A 19,107-nucleotide genomic window follows, 5' to 3' on the forward strand; every position below is an offset into this window, starting at 1 on the left:
GGCCCCCCGGTGCCCCTCTGCAGGCCTCCCCGCCTCCGTCCGGCGCTCCAGGCACTGGGGGCACCCCCACCCTGCCCGATCTCCCTCCCCTCCCAGTCCTGCTCCCCCTGGGCCTCAATCCCTGGGGGTGGGGGGTCCTGTCCTGTCAAGATCCCATGGCCAGCGTTTGGCTGTGCCCGCAGGTGGATGGGCCTCTTGTCCTCGGCGGGGACCTGGAGCCCCTTCTGGGGACCGACAGCCGGGAGCTGTCACCAGAAGATGAGAGCCATGAAGAGGAAACAGTTCGGGTTCCCACTCGGTGAGGACGCCACCCCCAACCTGAGGGAGGAGGCCTCAAATTAAGTCCCCCCTAGATTCCTGGGACCCGCTCCCATGAAGTCTTCCTCAAGGCTTCGTGTCCAGGTGCATCCATTGGTCCTCCTTTTCCATGGCTGGCTGTCCACCTAGAGCCCTCTAGACTGAGCTCAGGAATAAGTAGATGTCAGGGGGGTTGAGGCCAGGGAGAGACAGCAGGTCGCGAGGGCGGAGAGGCCTGTTTCAAGGGGAGGGGGGATGAGGAAAGGCTGTCTGGAGGAGTTGAGGTGAACTGTGACAGCTCCCAGCAGAGAAACAGCAACCAAGGATGAGGGCAGAGGGAGAAGCCAGGGTCTGGCTTCCATGGGCAACCACCCCACCCCCAACAAAGATAGAGATCATGATCGTCATCAAACAGGTAAGAGGACCTGGGCGTTCCCTGGGAAAGGAGTATGGTGTAAGAGAACTCAGAACAGGGTATGTCAGGGGGAAGGTTTATGTTCATGTTTTTTGGTGCTGCCTGGTTGGGGGGGGGGCAGAGGTAACGCAGCTGATACCCTTTGTTGGGAGAAGCAGTGACATCATGGTCTCTGGGCCTTCCTAGAGGTTGGGGGCCACATGTGTAGACCTCCATGTTCAGCCATGTGCAGAATGGATTGTCCAGGCCAGGTGTGGCAGCAGGGTCCTGGCACCTTAATGAGGATCTTTTCCTTTTTGTTTTTGAACCACACCCGGTGGTGCTCAGGGATGGGCTTGGGGATGGACTCTGAGGTTCTGGGGATTGAACCTGGGTCAGCTGCATACAAGGCAAGTGCCCTGATTGCTGTACCATCACTTTGGGCCACAGCTCTGCCTTTTTGTGGCCACGGCAGAGTCTGCCACAGATATAATCATACAGTTGTGTGGCTCCTGTCACTGATTGCCTTGTCCTCAGGCTTCATCCAGGTTGAGACGCATGTCAGAGCCACATTTCAGATTCTGTAGAGGCCACCTCCTATTTATCCATCCTTGGGTCACTGTCCGTCAGGTTTCCACCAAATGTTTTCTTTCCTCAAAGTGGAACCCTGTGAGGAGCTCCGAGTACAGGTCTCGGTGTGGCTGCATGCTAGATGCTTCCTCTTACTTGTTTGTCTGAAGGTCATTCCCAGTGATGCTCAGGAGTGTTTGGATCTGTGCTCAAGAATCACTTCTGGCACAGTTCAGGCAACCATATAGGGTGCTGAGTGTCAAATCCGTTTTGGCCACACGCAAGGCAAATGCCCTCACCGCTGTTACTATCTTTCTGGCCCCTAGATGCTTTCTCTTGGATATGGTGGAATGGTTGACGTGACACACTCCAAAAGGCATTGTGGAGATGAGGAGGGGTGCAGGGAAAGCAGGCAGTAACGCCTGTCAGAGCCATGGCATCTCGGGGTGGTGTGTGACCAATTGAGGCATGATGCTGAGGGTGAACAGAGGGTATCTCATACAGCATTAGAGCTGTTCTAACCAACTCTCCTCAGCCATTGGGAACATTCAGTGGCTTCATGTTGCTGGCGTGCAGTGAACTTCAGTGGGAATGTGTGCACCATGGGTGTTGGCACATGTTATGTATGAAGGCTCTGTTCCCACTTGAGAGCCAGGTTCCATCCTCTTATTCACCTCTGTTCTGCATGGTTTCGTTTGGGTTGCTAGCTGACAGCAGTTCCTTTCTGCCCTTGTTGTTTGAGAAGGCTGGGGACAGGCTCCACTGCCCTTTGAGCTGTCTCCCCAGACCCCGCTGGCACTCGATGACTCAGGACTCAGGGTGGGCAAAGGGGCTGGAGTAGCTTGTGGGCATCACTTTTGCTGTCAGTGTGAGTTCACCTTGGAGAGATTTTGAGGCCAGGTCAGTCTTGGGGGATGGACCTAACTTTAAACATAAAGGCAGCCTGGACAGGAACCAGGCCCAGAGGACATGGTGTCCAGCCATCAGAGACCACAGAGGAAATGACCGATGGCACATATCTGGTGGTGACTTCCTGCGAAGAGCGTGTTGCTGCCCATCTCTCTGGGTAGCCAGGAGACATAGCCAGTTGTGAACCATTGAGACTTCAAGGAGCTTCACAAGAGCCTTGGGTTGAAGATCAGGTGGATTAAACCCAGCGCACGGGCTAGTTAATAGATGGAGCAGCAGACACTCCACGGCAGGATTCAGATGCAAGCCCATTTCAGGAAGAAACACAGCCTTGATTCAAACCTCCCCCCACCGGCTGCACTTCAGCGAAACAGCGTTTTTACCCTAGCGCCAATGAATCTGTTGTGTTCCTCCTTGAATGTTTGATTAGCTTTCCTCCCCTCCCGGGACCACTGCCTGCAGTGGTCGTAAGTGGCTAGCGGATTGTTTACTTGTCTGTCTGCTAGAGGCCACGGAGGGAGGCCCCAGCAGCGGGCATTTCTGGCTCACACACCTGCCAATCCCAACTTTACCTGGAGTGAACAGATGGTCTCTCTACTCAGACCCATTTCCTTCCCTGTGCCCGGGCCCCCTGCCAGCCTGGGCCTGCTCAGGAGCCCTGTCCTAATGCTCGCTGCCGCTGCCGAATCGGGGACTTCTTAGAATGACAGACCATAATGGATGAGCGCTGCGGTGTGTTCCCAGCCCCGCACCCCGACCTCCCATGGCGCCAGGCCTGCTTCCATCCCCTGGCCTCCAGCCAGGCTCCGGCAGCAGAAGCGGGCCAGGGAACGGGAAAGCCAGCGGAGAGGACACCGTGCATTTTGTTTATTAAAGTTAATTGGTGAATGCAGGCCCAGGGAAGCTTGTGATTCATTAGCATGCTGATTAATATGCAGCTGCTGAGTATTAAGAAAAATGAAATGGAAAGGACGACATCCCCCAAGGAGAGGTTGGAAAAAGCAGGACGCTCTCGGCAGACATCTGAGGCAGGCCTTTGTCCCAGGACGAAATATGAATGTGCCGAATTCAAGTGATTTTTCACCATTTGCATAACTGCCACAAAGACCGTTCCAGCTTATTCCCGGGGCCGTGACAGAATCGACAAAGCCATCAGCAATTCAAGCAGGATGGGAGCAGTACACAGAAGGAAGCACCTGCTGAGCCCGGCACTCTGGGGGCCACAAGGCAGCCCCGAAGCAGGCGTGTGAGCCGGGAGGTCCTACCCAGCTCCAGCTCCAGGACAGTGCCTGCCCCTTGCTAGCGTGGACACATGTGAACTGGAAGCATACCCTAGTCCTGAGGGGCAAAAGCTCCGAGGGTCGCCTTTGTGCAGTCTGCAAAGGGAAAGTCATTCATGGCAGATGGATGTGGTGGGGAAGATTCTATGTCCCTGGGAGTGGAGGACAGAAAGTAGACTCAAGGGCATGGTGTGTAGGTGGGTGCTGTGCTGGAGAACTTGGACAAGATACAGCAACTGGCAAAGGCTCGGGCTTTCCTTGGGTCTTTTTTTTTTTGCTTTTTTTTGGGGTCATACCCTGTGATGCACAGGGGTTACTCCTGGACCTGTGCTCAGGAATTACTCCTGGCGGTGTTCAGGGGACCATATGGGATGCTGGGAATCGAACCCGGGTTGGCCGCGTGAAAGGCAAACACCTTGCTATCGTTCCAGCCCTGTCCTTGGGTCTTACTGGATGACTCCTGAGCCAGAAAAAAAAAAAAAAGGCTCAGATGGTAAAAGTTTAGAAGAATAATTGTATGGAGAAAGTGTTGACAACTCAAGATGTGTTTTTCTCTGCTTGTGGTTCACTCCTGCCTAATGTCACCTTGGGTGACACCCAAGGCCTTCAGGAACCTCTCTGCAGACACCTACAAATCTTGTAATTTAGAGCTGGAAAGACCTCAGGACAGCAAGGAAACCCCAGGTCACAGGGGAAGCAGGACCCAGCCGGGGAATCAGGCCTGTTGGCTGCCACCCCCACTCTGCCACAATTTGGCCAGTGACCCTCAGAAAGTGGGGCCCACATTGCCTCAGGCCCCTCCAGAAGGTAAAGATGACAAGCAACCTGACTCTGGTCACGAATGTGGCACCTGACACAACTGGTAGATGGCCTGTGCTTCCAGAGCAGCTCACGCAGAGGCGGAGGATAAAAGGAGGCTTACCTTGGACTTTGGTGTGGCTCAGGCTACTTCTGGCTCAGGACTCAGGGACCGCTTCCAGCACGACTCGGGACTATGGTGTCGGGGATTGAACTCTGGTTTCCCACATGTAAAGCATGCTTTTACTCTTTGGGGGGCGGGGGATCAGGCCACCTCCCAGTGGTGCCCAGGGGTTACTCGTGACAGTGCTCAGTGGACCATCTGTGGTGTCAGAGATCAAACGGGTTGGCTGCATGCAAGGCAGTTCCTTGTTCTGGTTTTGGGGCCACACCTGGTGGTGCTCTTGGCTCTGTGCTCAGGGATCAAACCCAGGTGAATGACTTTCAAGGCATGTGCCCCACCCGCTGTGCTCTCTCGGGCTTCTCTGTTGAGTTTCTTCAATGTCTGCAGATGAGGGAAAGGACTTGTTCCCCCAAGATTGCTGTGCTGTCCGGAGTGGCCAGATGTGGTGCTCTGTCGAGCTGAGTGGGATTGTTCTGGATCTACACCACAGTGCTTCGCAGTCTTTTTTTGAGCAGGTCCCTTCCCACCTGGCTCCCTCAGTCACACTATACGTAGGCTTGCCAACCTGGAGCCCCCGTGAACTATGCTGGGGACCCACAAGGTGTCACAGGGCCCCGTACTGAGAAATGCTGCTATCACATCCCCCTACTACTTCTCTGGTGATGGCATATGGCTTGATGCCAGGTCTGGTGGGTAGCAGTGAGCAGCAGCGGGTGCTTACATCTCTCCAAATCATGTTTTTGGGATGCTTCCACCCTTGGCAGGCCCATTAGCCTCTGGGGACTGGGGGGGTGGCAGCAGGTTGGAGGCAGGAAGCTCCTCTAAGCAAGTGTCCCTCTGGAGCAGATTGGTGCTCAGTTTGGTATGGCAATACCTGGCAGGCATTAGGCAGGCAGATCTCACCCTGCAACCTGGGGCAGGTTTTCTGGTATAATGATGGCCCTGCTGCTCCGGGTGAGTGTGTGGGTGAAACAACCCAGCATTGCCCCCCCACGATGCAGCCCACAGCTCCGGCGTTCCCGCTCAAGAGTGGCCGTGGATGAACAGGGCTGCGGAGTGGCCGGTGCTGATGGGTCTCCTGTGCTTCCAGCAGTCCGCTTCCCAGCCCTGCTGTGGCCACCTCCAGTGCTGGCCGCCAGCTGATCGTGCTGGAAGGGAAGCTGGGGCCCTACTTCTCCTCTCTGGACTCGAGCATCGAAAGCCTGAGGAAGAGGGCCCAGGATCTGATCGAAAACATCAACGAGAGCAGACAGAAGGACCACAGCCTCATGAGCAACTTCAGGGATAACCTCAAGACCAAGGTGACACCCCTGTCCCCCGCGCCCCCCAACCCCCGCTCCATACACACAATGAGAAGTCCAGTGGTGTGGGGAAGGGGTGCTTAGGTCAGAGGTCAAAGGGGAGAGTTTGTAGACAACCAACATCTAGTATCTAACTTCACTCTTAGGGCAACCTGACAAAGAACTCGGGCCCATTCTACAGATAGAAAAGCTAAGGTTCAATTCATACCATTTTGTAACTTGTTTTATTCCTGGAAAGGGGGTATGAGGTGATGGGGACTGAACTTAGAGCTTGCAAATACAAAGCATGTGGTTTGGCCCTTTAAGCCATTTCCCTGCCCCCTGGAACTGGCTGTTTAAATTTAACACATGGGGGCTGGAGTGACAGGATGGCAGGGTGGGCGCTTGCCTTGTACTCAGCCAACCCAAGTTGGATCCCTGGCATCCCATAGAGTTCCCCAAGCACCACCAGGAATAATTCCTGAGTGCAGAGCCAGGAGTAACTCCTGAGCATCACTGGGTGTGATGAAAAAAGAAAAAAGAAAAAAAAGAAAATCAACACAGGCAATTTTAGCCCCAATCACTAGGATTTTTTTCCTTTACCATTTTTTATGAAGTAAATGCAGAAATCTAAGCTGTCACCTTGGAGCAATTTCCTGGTAATGCCTCCTGCTGGATTCTCCAAGGAAATGTCTTATTCTTTAAAAGATTTCAGAAATGACTGAGAAGCTAGAGGAGAAATTGTACCAGGTTTATAATCACCACAACAAGATCATTCAGGAGAAACTCCAAGAGTTCACGCAGAAAATGGCAAAGATCAGCAGTTTGGAAATGGAGCTCAAACAAGTGTGCCACTCCATGGAGAATGTGTACAAAGACCTGTGTGTCCAGCCCGAGGTACGACAGCTGTGCAGGGGACAAGGGCGCCCTGGCCAGGCTGAAAGGCAGTGACATTGGGAACCAGGAAGGGGCTTAGAGTTATATGGAGCAGGCAGGGCGCTGGCCTTGCACACTGCCAATCCGGGAACCCCCAGCAACCCATATGGTCCCCCGTCCCCCATCCAGAGGGATCCCTGAACACAGAACCAGCGCTGAGCACTGCCAGGTGTGACCCAAGAGCAAACAAAAGGAAGAAACCAGGGACATTAGCAGCAGTGCTGGCCCTTGCTGCACCCAGGGGTACCTGCCACTGTGACTTGCGATGTCTGCCAGAGAAGCCCAAGAAAGGACCAGTCCCCTGGGCCCCCTCGACCATAGCAGTGCCTGCGGGTTCCTGGACAGTTGAGTAATCATGGCCCACCTCTGGGTCCAGGTCGGACGCTGATTTTATTATTTCCTCCACCATCTGGCTTGAGGTGTGCACCCATGACAGGACCGCCCATAGCATGGGGTCTCATAGGGCTCCTCCCTCTCCTGATCCCAGAGAAGGACGCCCCTTTTCTGTTAGAGCACGGTGCTTTTGGGAACCTTCAAAGGGGGGGAGCTGGACTCGGTCTCCAGTACTCCTCCCGCCACCTTCCGGTCAGGGCGCGGAGGCTGGGGCTCCCAGGCTAGGGCGCTAGGTGGCAGCCACACTCATTTGCCAGCTGTGAACGACTGGATCCCGGTGATGGCCCTTCCGAGGATCAGAGCGTGGATGTCGTGTGTCCCTGTGGGACAAACAAGGGGTGAGTGACGCGGTTCACACTGTCCTTTCCTGTTCCCCCTCCCCCAGGTTGCTCTCCTGGAGCACGAGCAAACCCACAAAGATGGGACCTACTGATGGGGCCTTCAGTGAGTGGCTGCGCTGGGCACGCAGAGCACTGTTGGCTGCGCTGTCGTGCGGAACCCGCCCAGACCCCTGGCGAGCCAGTCCAGTCCAGCCCCTGCCTGGAGCTCAAGCTTTGGTGCTCCCCAGCCTTGGCAAAGTCAAACCTTCCCCCTCCTTCACCACAGAATTGATTAAATGGTTTGATTTTCAGGCCCGGCCGTGCTTCCTTCCTGAAGAGGCAGGGGGCCCTTCCTTATATTAGGGTGCGGGAGGCAGGGAGAGTGGGGGTGTGAACCTGGGGCCACATTCATTTTATGGGGCTCTAGTTTTCTATTTATGGCCTAAAACGCAGCTCTAACCCCCTCCTTGCCCTGTGCAGAACTCTGGAAGCCCCAGGTCCCCCACAGAGGGCACAGCTGCAGGGACACTGTCCGTCCACCCCCCCACACCGAGTGAGCCCACCTTCATAGGTGTTCACCGCCTCCAGATTCATGGCGTGCCGGATCACGTGGTACTCGTCTGAGATGCCGTTGCCCCCTAGCATGTCGCGGGCCTGGCGGGCTATGTCCAGCGCCTTCCCACAGTTATTCCTCTTCAGCATGGAGACCATCTCAGGGGTGGCCCTGCAATGGGACGGGAGGAGGTTACTGTGAGAGGGCCCCACTCTGGGCCCCTGTACAGACACCGAGCACCTCCCCAGGGTCGCCATCTTTGCCACCCCCTACTTGTCCTGATCCTTCAGGCGGCCGAGCTGCAGGCAGGCGTGGAGGCCCAGCGTGATCTCGGTGAGCATGTCAGCCAGCTTCTTCTGAATCAGCTGATTCCGGGCCAGTGGGACGCCAAACTGGATCCTGGGAGGGGCAGGCAGGGTCAATGGGAAGGGGCAGAGGCGGCCAGAACCCCACCAGGGGCCTCCCATGGAGAAGGACACCCCTGGGACATGTCAGAGTGAAGAGCTCCAGTCTGAAGGCCAGAAATGGGTGTCACTGTTGGAGCGAGATGGAGCCCAAGCTCCACTCTGTCCCCACACACCTGTCCAGGGTGTACTGTCGGGCCGTGTGCAAGCAGAACTCGGCGGCTCCGAGGGCGCCCCAGGAGATGCCGTACCGCGCGTTGTTCAGGCAGCCAAAGGGACCCTGGAGAGGAGACCAGGGGTTTCAGCCCCAGCCAGGAGGTTCTGCGAGGGCTGGGGAGAACCAGCTCAGAAGGAAGCCCTGCCCCAAACAGCCCGGGCCTGCCCTCTTCGACTTGCATGCTGGCTTCTGACCCCGGGCACGAGCATAGAGGACCAAGCTGTGCTAGCCCCAAGGGGCCACTGCTGGCGGCTTGGCGGGATGACCCTCTGCCAACTGGACACAGCTCTGGACAGGCATCGTGTTAGTGGACAGTGGGTGGCCGCGCCCCACACCACCATGCCAGCTTGGGCCCCAACACCAGTTCCCCAGGTGGGCCCTGCTCACCCCCAGACCCGAGGCGTTGGGGAGCACATTCTCTTCGGGCACCTCCACCCCGTCCATGACAATCATGCCAGTGGCCGAGGCCCGCAGGGAGAACTTGCCCTCGATCTTGGGGGCCGAAAGGCCCCGCATCCCCCTCTCCAGCAGGAAACCCCGAATGCAGCTGTCCTCACACCGAGCCCACACTACGAACAGGTCAGCCACCGGCGAGTTGGTGATCCTGGGGGTGGGATAATGGTGAGGGGGCAGGTTCCCTGTGCCCCTGCCGGCCGCATCCCATTCGCTTGGGCCCCATTGCTCACCAGGTCTTGGCCCCATTGAGGGTGTAGGTCTTGCTGGAGGGGTTGTGCTGGGCTCGGGTCTCCATGCTGCCCGGGTCGCTCCCGTGGTTGGGCTCAGTGAGCCCAAAGCAGCCCAGGAGCTCCCCCTTGGCTGCAGGCACAAGACAGTCACCAGATAGCTGTCCCCATTTACCCCTGCACCAAAAACACGACCTGACCACGGAGCCAGACCCAGGCTACACCACTCCCCAGCAGAGAGCTGGGGCCCCAGGAGACCAGAGGAGGCAGCTATACTGAAGGGCAGTGAGAAGTTAAGCAGGAGGTGTGGGGAAGAGCAGGCCAGCAGAAGAATGGGCTGGGCAAAGGCCCTGTGGTGCACCGGAGGGTTCTGAGAAGCTGAGGCTGGCTGGGAGAAACTAACAAATGGCCAGTGGGGCTGGAGCGCCAGTACAGTTGGGAGGGTACTTGACTCACACATGGCCAACTTGGGTTCAATCCTCAGCACCACATAGGGTCCCCTGCCAAGAGTGATCACTGAGCACAGAGCCAGGAGTAAGCCCTGAGCACCACTAAGTGCAGCCAAGAAAAATAAAAACAACCAAACAGACAGTGGCCAGCGATGAGGTAGAAAGGTCAGCGGGCCTGTTCACACAGGCTCATGGACCCTGTCCGCAAAGTGAAGACTTTCAACTTTGGGCCCGAACTTGGGACGTGACTCGGGCTTTCAGGAAAGCCAATCAGGACAGAGAGGGAGGTGATGAGAGAGGCCTAAAAGGGGCCAGTCAGGGGCAGATATGGGGGAAGCCCAGGATCTAGTCCAGGTGGCATTGGTCTTAGCCCTGAAGTAGGGACAGAGGGCGGGCTGGGGGACAGCCACTCCCAGGCCTGGACCACCTTGACCTGCTTCCTTCCACCAGACTGCCGGGGCGGCTACTCACCCAGCCGGGGCAGGTATTTCTGCCGCTGTTCCTCGCTGCCGTAGGCATAGATGGGGTGCATGACCAAGGATGACTGGACACTCATTGCTGACCTATAGCCACTGTCCACTCGCTCCAGCTCCCGGGCCAGGAGCCCATAGGCCACAGATGAGACCCCGGCGCAGCCATACCCTAGCAGGAGGAGGGGAGGACCACAGTGGGGTCCCAAGCTGAGACTCATGACTCCTGAGGCCCAAGTGACGGGCTCAATAGGGGTGAGAGGTGCCATACTAGTCTGAGTTGGAGGTTTTCTGCACCCGCGCAGGAGGGAGAGACCAGCGGCTCACTCTGTGGGGGCAGGAGGCCGAGTTGGCAGAGCAGAGAGGAACGGGTCCCTACCTTTGATGGTGGGACCCAGCACGCCAAGTTCCCCCATCTCCGAGATGATCTCGCGATGAAACACTGTAGAGGGACAGAAAGAAGCTGGCATTCAGAGCCTGTGGCAGTCCCATTGGGACCCTGAGCCAGGGCCGGAGTGACAGCTGGGAGAGTCGGATTGGAGGGCACCGGGCACCTTCATTGCGATTGGCCAGCAGGATGCGGGGCATGAGGCGCTCCTGGCAGTAGGTGCGGAAGGTGTCCCTGATGAGGATCTCATCTGCTGTCAGCTGCTCCTCCAGCTGCAGTGGGTCTCTCCAGTCAAACTCCGGCCGAGAGGCTGGGGGGTACGGAGAGTGACTAGAACCCTAGAACCTTTAAGCCCGACCCTCAGCTCGCCCCTAGCGGACGTGCACTGCAAAAGGAACCGATTAAGCTCGGGTTGGGGGCAGAGACCGCTGGACAAGGGCTGTCGACGCCCAGGCACGACAAAGGGGTTCTTACCCTTGGCCGCCCGGCTCTGTGTCTTCCCACTCTTCTCTGCAAACACAGCGCGAGAAAGTCACCCGGGGAAGGCGGCCGAGCCCCACGTCCCTTGCTCACGCCCCTCCCCCTCCTGGGCTCGCAACTGACCGGTCTGGGCCGCCGCCGAGCCCCACGCACGCAGGCCGCGCAGGCGGGGGCCGCGGCTCAGCAGCCGCGCAGAGACACTTCTCAGGGCCATGTGGGCAGCGGGCGGGCGAGTGGAGCAGCCAACCTGGAGGAGCGGGATGTGAGGCTCGAGCAGCCGCCACCCGTAGCCCCGACCCCTGGTCAGTCCTTACCCCGTAACCCACGGGTGAGCGTTGCTGGCCACGGAGCAACACTCACGGGATTTTGACCTCAGGCGGGAGTGGGCGGGGCGGAGGATCAGTGAGGCTTCTCATTGGCTTATCCTAGCACAGGGCTTCTTCACGGCTCTGCCTTTTAAAAGGGACATGTCATCGTTGCCCGCGTCCGCTGATACTCCTCGGGCCAAGTCAGGTTGGCCCCTTTAAGTAGTGGAATTTGGAGGGGGCGGAAGGAGAGTGCGGCAACTCGATTGGTCAGCCTATTGCCGCTCTGATTGGTCCAGGGAGCGCGCTCGGTCCGCTCTTGGTTGGTCAGTTGAGGGGGGAGTGTTTGCGGAGTTAAATAAGGCAACTGAGGCACAAGAATCCTTGAGGCCAGAGCTCTGAGCCTCTTCTAATTGGATTCAGTGTGTGTGTGTGCTTGGGAGGGGCGAAGAGGAGAGAGGCCGACACTGGTGGGCGATCCCAACACAGATTGTGCTCCAACCTGTCCCAGGAGTCACAAGGAGGCCGTGTGAGACTAAGTGGGGCCTCACATGCTCTGGTTCTCTGCCTCTCTCGCACGTGCGTGTGCCTGAGCCACGGGGTACCTGCATACAGAGGGTGTGCGGGCTATGCCCGTGCTTGTTCGTGTTCGTTAAGAGCTTATTCTCTCTCTCTCTCTTTTTTTTTTGCTTTTCAGGTCACACCCAGCGATGCACAGGGGTTATTTCTCCTGACTCTACACTCAGGAATTACTCCTGGCGGTGCTGGGGGACCATATGTAGGAATTAAACCAGGGTCGGCTGCGTGAAAGGAAATAGCCCTACCCGCTATGCTATCACTCCAGCCCCAAGAACCTATTCTTGTTCTAAGCTTGTGTGATGGTATTGTGTGTGTGATGGTGTGACTGTGTGTTTCTGTGTGTATGGCTCTGTTTTTATGGGTTTCTTCTAGGTGCGTGGCTGTTCTCTGGTTTCTATAATAGCACTGGATATGTGCGTGTACGTGTGTAGTTTCTCTCTCTCTCTCTCTCCCTCCCTTCCTCCCACCCCCACCCCCATCTCATGAGAAAAAAATGAGACCTGTGGGAGTAGTAGTTATGCTCATAGAGGTAATTTTGGGTTTAGGGGCCACTACCGCCCTTAGGCCCCTCCCCCACTGTATTCTTGGGATGGCCCCTGTTGGTGCTCTGAGGACCACGTAGTATCAAAGATGGAACCTAGGCCGGCTGCATGCAAGTCAGACACCTTAAACCCTGTCCTATACCTTCAGCTTTTCAACTGGCTTTTAAAAATACCACTTTAGAGCTGGAGTGATAGTACAGCAGGGAGGGCGTTTGCCTGGCATGCGGCTGACCCGGTTTCCATCCCTGACACCCCAGAGGGTCACCAAGCACTGCCAGGAGTAATTCCTGAGTGCAGATCCAGGAGTAAGCCCTGAGCATCACCAAGTGTGACTCAGAAAAAAAAAAAAGACCTTATCCCTCCTCCCACCTGATAGTACATGATAATTTTTTTTTTTTGTTGGTCTGATGCGTTTGCAGCCCACTCACTCCAATGATGTGTGGGTCTAAGCTGGATGTTGTGACTCAGTTCAGTGTCTAGTAGTTTTCTGATTTTGACCGGGTGCGCCCCCTGCTGCTGAGGATTGGCAGTGCAATAATGTCACTAAAGAAGGTGAGCGGCCAGGGAGTGCCCTAGAAAAGGGCACATGACCCAAATCCTGAGCTGGATCTCTGGCACTGCTTGGCCCCCCAAATCACCACTAGGTATGGGCCTGGAAGCCTCTAAACTCCACGTGTGGCCTCCTTCTCCCTATCCCCAATGATGTGGGCCAGGGGTATGGCACAGTGTTGGAGCACTGGCCATGCATGTGTGGGGCCCTGGGTTCAAGTACCAGCATCATATAGTCCCCTAAGCGACAAAGAGCTCTGCACATGTCTGGGTGTGGCTCTACCACCACACACACACAGATACACAAATGTGTGACAGACAGGAGGTGGGACCTGTATGGTTGTAGGCTCTGCCTGTGGTTGTGTGTGACGTTGTGTCACTGCATGTCTGTGCATGATTGTGTGTCTCATGGCATGTTCATGTTCTGGGATCTTGGGTGACCGTAGTACTTCCATTTTGTGCGGACATATCCAGGAAGCATATGGATATGAAGACATAAAGATATGAAGACATATCCATGTGTTTGTGTTATTGTAACTAAAGTGTGTTTGTCAGCCCCTGTGTGAGAATGTGCTGTGTGGATGGGCTCAGCATCTGTGTATGCATGAGTTTATACGAATTTCTATATTCTTTCTGGTTTGGGCCACCTGGTGGGACTCAGGGGATCGTAAGTGGTGCTTGTGCACAGACAAGTACTTTACCCACTGAACTGTCTCTCTGGCTCTGGAATTCTTGTTTTGTTTTGTTTGGGACCACACCCAGGGGTTGTCTTGGCTTTGCACTCAGGGATCACTCCTGGCTGGCTCAGGGAACGCTCTGGGGTGCCGGAGATCAAACCCAGGACTGTTGCATGCAAAGCAAGTTCCCTACCTGCTATACTATTACTCCAGCCCCTCTGGCCCTGGAAACCTCTCACCTCAGGCATTGTGGGGGATAGTAGGTACCTAGTATTGTGGATAGTTGTACTTTGGTGTTTGTCGACTGCATGTCTGTGCATGGTCTAGCAGACAGAGAGAACAATTATCTGCACAGAGCTCCCCGGTCTGTCTGATAAAGCGACCAGAAATTGGCGCCACTTTTCCAATGCAGAGTGTGTGTGTGACTCTGAACATACGCCTGTGATGTGTGTCCATGCCGCCCACTGGGCTCCCAGGCCACCAGCAGAGGTACCTAGTACAGAGGCTCATGTTCCTCCCCTTTGGAGGTCAGAAAGGGCCGGAGAGATAGTACAGCAGATAAAGCGCTTGCCTTGCACATAACTGACCTGGGTTCAATTCATGGCACCACATACAGTCCCTTGGGCACCTCCAGGAGTGATCCTTGAGCACAAACCCAGGAATAAGCCCTGAGCACTGCTGGGTATGGTCCTTCTATACCAGATAATAAGAAAAATGGGGCTGGAGCAATAGTGTAACAGGTAAGGCACTTGCCTTGCACACAGCTGACCTGGTTCAATCTCCAGCTTCCCTGAGCATGCCAGGAGTAATTCTGCAGTGAGCATCGCCAGGTGTGAACTCTGTGTGTGTGTGTGTGTGTGTGTGTGTGTGTGTGTGTCGATGACATACCTATGCATGGTCTAGACTGCCCCCCAAAAGAGAAAATTTAGCAGCTGCTGGGCCCAAGCAGAGACTGGGGCATCTGTCCAGCAGGTCAGCCACTTCCGGTCCTGACCTTCGAATTCCCCCACAGGAGGCACATCTGAAACGTGCCACAGCTGAAACACCACCAGCTGCCAGGGGCATCAGCGTTAAAGAGTGGCTGCTTCAAAGGCAGGAAGCATGAAGACGAGTGAGGTGCAGACCGGGTGCTCATGGCTGTGAGCTTTGGAGCCTGGGCTGATGGGCGGGCGCCCTCCTGATAGCACTCCGCAGCGTCTGCGGCAGCTGATAATCCTCGGCTTGGCAGGCGGTTCATGCCAAGTCCTGCCATGAGCACAGTGGCCCCTGTGTACGGGGCTCTGGAGGGGGGCTGCGTGGTCCCAGTGGGTGGGGCTTAAAGTCCCTTCCCAGAAATCCCATCATGCCTCTCCCCCTTCTCTGAGGCAGTTGTGGGGGGCAGGACCCACCCAGTGATTCCTCCTTTGAACATCCTGGGTCTCATTTTATACACCTCCCGAAACCCCCAATATTTAACACCCCCAACCTCTGAACGCCCAACTGCTGACATCTCATGTGGCGTGGGGACTAGCTGTGTCTGGAGGCTCACCAAACAGGTCGAGGTGAGCTCTGTCCCCTAGAAACAGTGATCCCCGCCTTGCCTGCCCTTATCAGGGGCTGCAGCCAATCAGCTGAAGGCGGAGCGGAGGCTCCGAGGGGCCATAGGCGCCTCAGAACCCACAAGGCGGTCGAGGGAGAGGAGGCCTGAGGCGGTGGTGGGCTGCGGCATGGCCACAGCGGACACAGCCTTGCCATCCTTCAGCACGCTGACCACCCTGGGTCCCTTCCCGGATTCACAGGATGACTTCCTCAAGGTGGGCTTAGGGGGCTGGGGTCCCTGGCTGCGGCCACAGAGTCAGGGGTTCATGTGCACCTTTCCAAGGACCCCCGTCCAGGCCAGGGGTCCGAATGTGGTCGCAGAAAGGGGTTTTGTGTCTCATCAGGAACTTGAGACAGGTGGAGGAGTGTTTGTGGAGCAGATTCCAAATACAGAGGAATGATGGATGTGTTTAGGGGACATCTGGGAATTAATCTTGGAAGCGCCTCTTATTGGGGTTCAGGGAAGAAAGGGAGATTCAGTGGGTAAACTGAGGCAAGGCTGTGCCCCCCCCCCGCCCAGGCCATTCCATCCCTGGCACCCCTTCCCCCAGGCCTAAGTGCGGTTCCAGATACTGTGAGCTTATCTCCTCCCTCCAGCCAGCCAGAGAGACTCTGAGCTGGGAGGTGGGGGGCGGGAGGGGGCCCCATTGCTAGACAGGCTAGCACAAGACCCCATGCCCGGGAGCCTGGTGCTTTGCTCCATTGGAGACTACCTGGCCTCCTGCGTTCCTGGGCATCAGAAGCCTCACGCTGCTGTCCTGGCTCCCTCCCTGCAGTGGTGGCGCTCAGAGGAGGGCCAGGACTTGGGACCTGGCCCACCGGAACCGCCCCTCCACGTGAAACAGGAGTCGGAGGACGCGCCCTCGAAGGACCAAGAAGATGAGAGAGACACGGTCAGCGCCTGGGACCTAGACCTTCTCCTCACCAACTTCCAGTGCCCAGAGCCGGGAGGCGCAGCCCAGGCCTGCTCTCGGGCACCCGCTGAAGGTCCGGGGGCGCAATTCCCGCAGCCCCCTGAGACTATGGGAGCCTATGCGGGCAGCCCGGGGCTAGTGCCTGGGTTCTTGGGTCCTGAGGAGCATCCCAGCTGGGCGCGCGCGGCGCCCCGAGCCCCTGTCCCTGATGCCTTCGTGGGTCCAGCCCTGGTCCCGGCCCCCGAGCCCAAGGTGCTGCCTTTGCATCCGCTGTACTCGGGTCCGGGGACGGCCACCCCGAGCAACTACTTCCCGCGGACCGGCCTTTCTGTGCCCACAGCACCAGGCGCCCCCTACGGGCTTCTGTCCGGGTACCCTGCGCTGTACTCGGCGCCGCAGTACCAAGGGCACTTCCAGTTCTTCCGCGGGCTTCGGGCTCCCGCGCCAGGACCCGCTGCCCCCCCCTCCTTCCTAAGCCGTCTGGGGTCCGGCTCGGCGAGTGTGGGTCTCGCGTGGAACGCAGGAGAGTCTGGAGGAACCGGGGAGACTGCAACACCCAAGCGCAGCCGGAGCTCGTGCCCGCGCAGGAAGCAGGCGGCACACGCGTGCACGCACCCGGGCTGCGACAAGAGCTACACCAAGAGCTCGCACCTGAAGGCGCATCTGCGCACGCACACGGGTGAGGAGGCGGGACCGAGGCGGGGCAAGGGACGGGGCAAGAGAGGGAAAGAGGCAGCGGACTGGCCACGCTGGGGCAGGTACGCGCATGGGCGGGGCCATGAGGTTGGGGGCGGGGCCTGTAGGATATTGGCTAAAGGATGAAGGAGGTTTAGATCTGGGGCGTGGGACTCTGTCTGGGCACTGGGTCGAGGCGTCTCAGGAGTAGGGTCAAAGCATCCGCCGCGCAATGCAGGTTCGGGAGGCGAGTAGACACTGAGGAGTCGCAGGGTTGCTGTAGCAGAAGACTGATGGGAACAGGCTGAGGAGCAAAAACTCGGGTACCTAAACATAGGGAGAAGAGCCCCAGCACCAAGTGCGGGAAGGGACTAGCAGAATTCTGGGACTTAGGAGCTGCGGCCAGGAGTATAAAGCAGGAGACGGCTGGCATTTGCCAAGGGGCATACAGACTGTAGGGGATGTGGCTAGGTTCCTGTCAGAGGCCTCTGCACACGAGTGGAGAAACTGGGAAAGAAAGGAGGGTGGTGATTAGTCATAAGAAAAGCTCGATAGGGGCTGGAGCAGGTAGGGCGTTTGCCTTGCACGCGGCCAACCTGGGTTTGATCCCTGGCATCCCATATAGTCCCCCAAGCACCGTCAGGAGTAATTTCTGAGTGCAGAGTCAGGAGTAAACCCTGAGCATCTCTGGGTGTGATCCAAAAAGCAAAAACAAGAAAGAAAGAAAAGCTGGATCCAAAGTCAAAAACAAGGTGGAACAATGGGATAAAGTGGAGGAGAAGTGAGGTCTATATTTGGAGGTACATCCAGAAAACGGGTGCTGGGGTGTATATTTGAGACCCTGTGTTGTATCATTTTCACACATGTAGCATCCCAAGACACCGGTGGGAAAGACCAGGTTGGCGAAAGTGCCAAAGCCTAGAGTATCGAGTGGAGGTCCCAGATCGGGGGCAGAGCTGGGCAGCAGCTAGAGGGTCCCTTGTTGTAAGCTGGAAAAGAGGGCCAGCACCAAATGAAAAGATGGGATGGGTTTGGGATGCAGGGAAGAGTATGAGGGAACAGGGAGGTGTGGCAATGGTAGGGACTTGGGCTTAAGATAGGAAAATGGGTGTGGGCAAGATGCCAGGGTGCAGGCAGAGAAGAAGGCTAAGTCTCTGGGAGCACGGCGGTTGCGTGCTGAAGAAGAGTCCATTTGGAACCCTAAGGGCCAACCCACTTCATCTTGATTTTGGCTAAGGCTGAGCACATGAGTTTGGCAGCCCCAGGGGTGAGAGGCCCTGGGATGGGGTGGCACTGGACAGACGATGGTGCTCACTTTCCTCATTGCCCTCCAGGGGAGAAGCCCTATGCCTGCACCTGGGATGGATGTGGCTGGAAGTTCGCCCGCTCAGACGAGCTGACCCGTCATTACCGGAAGCACACAGGACAGCGTCCCTTCCGCTGCAGGCTCTGTCCAAGGGCCTTTTCACGCTCCGATCACCTGGCTTTGCACATGAAGCGCCATCTCTGAGCTCCCGTCTTGCCACCTGGACCTTCCGTGGACAGGGATGGAACAAGACCTCATTGGGGTTTCCTCTCTGGAGGACCCTCGCCCAGTCCTACAGAGCCACTGAAGGACCAAGGAGAGGCTCAGAGTCAGGGGAGCCTGTGAGAGAAGCTCCTTCTTGTCGCCAGAAACAGGAGCCAGAGAAAGACACCCAATGGTCACAGTGACAATGTGTCACTAACCTCCCAATACACAGATTCAGGGGCACTCTGGACGGACTCACCTGGGATGACCCAGTTTACAGTGGGCTTGGAAGGGGGCAGGGCTGTGGGCTGAGGCTTCCCAGAGACCCTGGTCTGTGGGTGGGGACACACCCCATGACCTGCAGGGGTCTGCAATCTGCTGTGAATAGCTTTGGTCCTGTCAAAATGTCTCTTACAGATAAAGTTTCAGTGTTGGCCTGATTTTGTGGGTTTTGGGGTCTGAGAGAGGGGAGGAGGTTCACCCTCAAAGATGCTTATGCGGATCATGTGCCTCCCACACTGCAGGCGTGTCACCCTCTTCCCACCCCTCAGCCCCAGTCAGGGTACAAGCTTGAATTCCAAGGACATTCACGGGCACTGGCCACTGCATTTCATACTCTCAGGCCAGTCCCAGAGCACTTCCGATACACCAGTAGTGAAAAGAGACACTTGCTTTGCTCAAAGGGTACCTAGAAAAACCAGGCAGAATTAAACACTCTCCAAAAAAAGGGGGCGGTCAGATGCAAGCGCCTCCTGAGAGAGTCCAGGTCAGTGGCAGAGCTAGTACAGGGTTAACCCTTTGCATGCGGGTTCCATCCCTGGCACCCCATGATT

General features: G+C 56.8%; 3 protein-coding genes across 4 annotated transcripts; 2 read left to right on the plus strand and 1 right to left on the minus strand.

Moving 5' to 3' along the window:
• Window positions 1-155: 155 nt before the first annotated feature.
• On the plus strand, window positions 156-6,603 carry SYCE2 (synaptonemal complex central element protein 2). The gene is made up of 3 exons (XM_055124605.1): window positions 156-298; window positions 5,463-5,673; window positions 6,361-6,603. The coding sequence occupies exons 1-3, from the start codon at window positions 156-158 to the stop codon at window positions 6,601-6,603; spliced, it is 597 nt and encodes a 198-aa protein (XP_054980580.1).
• A 356-nt stretch (window positions 6,604-6,959) lies between these two features.
• On the minus strand, window positions 6,960-11,332 carry GCDH (glutaryl-CoA dehydrogenase). 2 transcript variants are annotated; one of them, XM_055126515.1, is made up of 12 exons: window positions 11,260-11,332; window positions 11,069-11,192; window positions 10,940-10,975; window positions 10,632-10,775; window positions 10,457-10,519; window positions 10,079-10,249; window positions 9,162-9,291; window positions 8,863-9,079; window positions 8,435-8,538; window positions 8,128-8,253; window positions 7,865-8,025; window positions 6,960-7,301 (listed from the first exon to the last, which is right to left on the minus strand). In XM_055126515.1, exons 2-12 carry the CDS (start codon window positions 11,157-11,159, stop codon window positions 7,228-7,230), a joined length of 1,317 nt encoding a protein of 438 aa, XP_054982490.1. In that variant the 5' UTR covers window positions 11,160-11,192; window positions 11,260-11,332; the 3' UTR covers window positions 6,960-7,227. The 2 variants fall into 2 exon arrangements, with proteins under 2 accessions (XP_054982490.1, XP_004616663.1); XM_004616606.2 differs by lacking the exon at window positions 11,260-11,332 and having other exon boundaries at window positions 11,069-11,253.
• Window positions 11,333-15,281: 3,949 nt separating this feature from the next.
• KLF1 (KLF transcription factor 1) lies at window positions 15,282-18,547 on the plus strand. Its single transcript, XM_004616605.2, has 3 exons — window positions 15,282-15,390; window positions 15,952-16,768; window positions 18,099-18,547. The coding sequence occupies exons 1-3, from the start codon at window positions 15,304-15,306 to the stop codon at window positions 18,272-18,274; spliced, it is 1,080 nt and encodes a 359-aa protein (XP_004616662.2). The 5' UTR covers window positions 15,282-15,303; the 3' UTR covers window positions 18,275-18,547.
• Window positions 18,548-19,107: the final 560 nt, after the last annotated feature.

This window comes from Sorex araneus, chromosome 2 (assembly GCF_027595985.1).
Source record: "Sorex araneus isolate mSorAra2 chromosome 2, mSorAra2.pri, whole genome shotgun sequence".
Taxonomy (NCBI): Eukaryota; Metazoa; Chordata; class Mammalia; order Eulipotyphla; family Soricidae; genus Sorex; species Sorex araneus.

Coding starts and splice junctions, on each gene's coding strand:
- KLF1 (XM_004616605.2), top strand. CDS start 15,304: ATGGCCACAGCGGACACAGCCTTGCCATCCTTCAGCACGCTGACCACC. Junction 15,391..15,951: donor CACAGGATGACTTCCTCAAG/GTGGGCTTAGGG, acceptor CCCTCCCTGCAG/TGGTGGCGCTCAGAGGAGGG. Junction 16,769..18,098: donor GCATCTGCGCACGCACACGG/GTGAGGAGGCGG, acceptor ATTGCCCTCCAG/GGGAGAAGCCCTATGCCTGC.
- SYCE2 (XM_055124605.1), top strand. CDS start 156: ATGGCCAGCGTTTGGCTGTGCCCGCAGGTGGATGGGCCTCTTGTCCTC. Junction 299..5,462: donor ACAGTTCGGGTTCCCACTCG/GTGAGGACGCCA, acceptor CTGTGCTTCCAG/CAGTCCGCTTCCCAGCCCTG. Junction 5,674..6,360: donor GGGATAACCTCAAGACCAAG/GTGACACCCCTG, acceptor ATTCTTTAAAAG/ATTTCAGAAATGACTGAGAA.
- GCDH (XM_055126515.1), bottom strand. CDS start 11,159: ATGGCCCTGAGAAGTGTCTCTGCGCGGCTGCTGAGCCGCGGCCCCCGC. Junction 9,292..10,078: donor GAAATACCTGCCCCGGCTGG/GTGAGTAGCCGC, acceptor TTGTGCCTGCAG/CCAAGGGGGAGCTCCTGGGC. Junction 8,254..8,434: donor CGACAGTACACCCTGGACAG/GTGTGTGGGGAC, acceptor TGCCCCTCCCAG/GATCCAGTTTGGCGTCCCAC.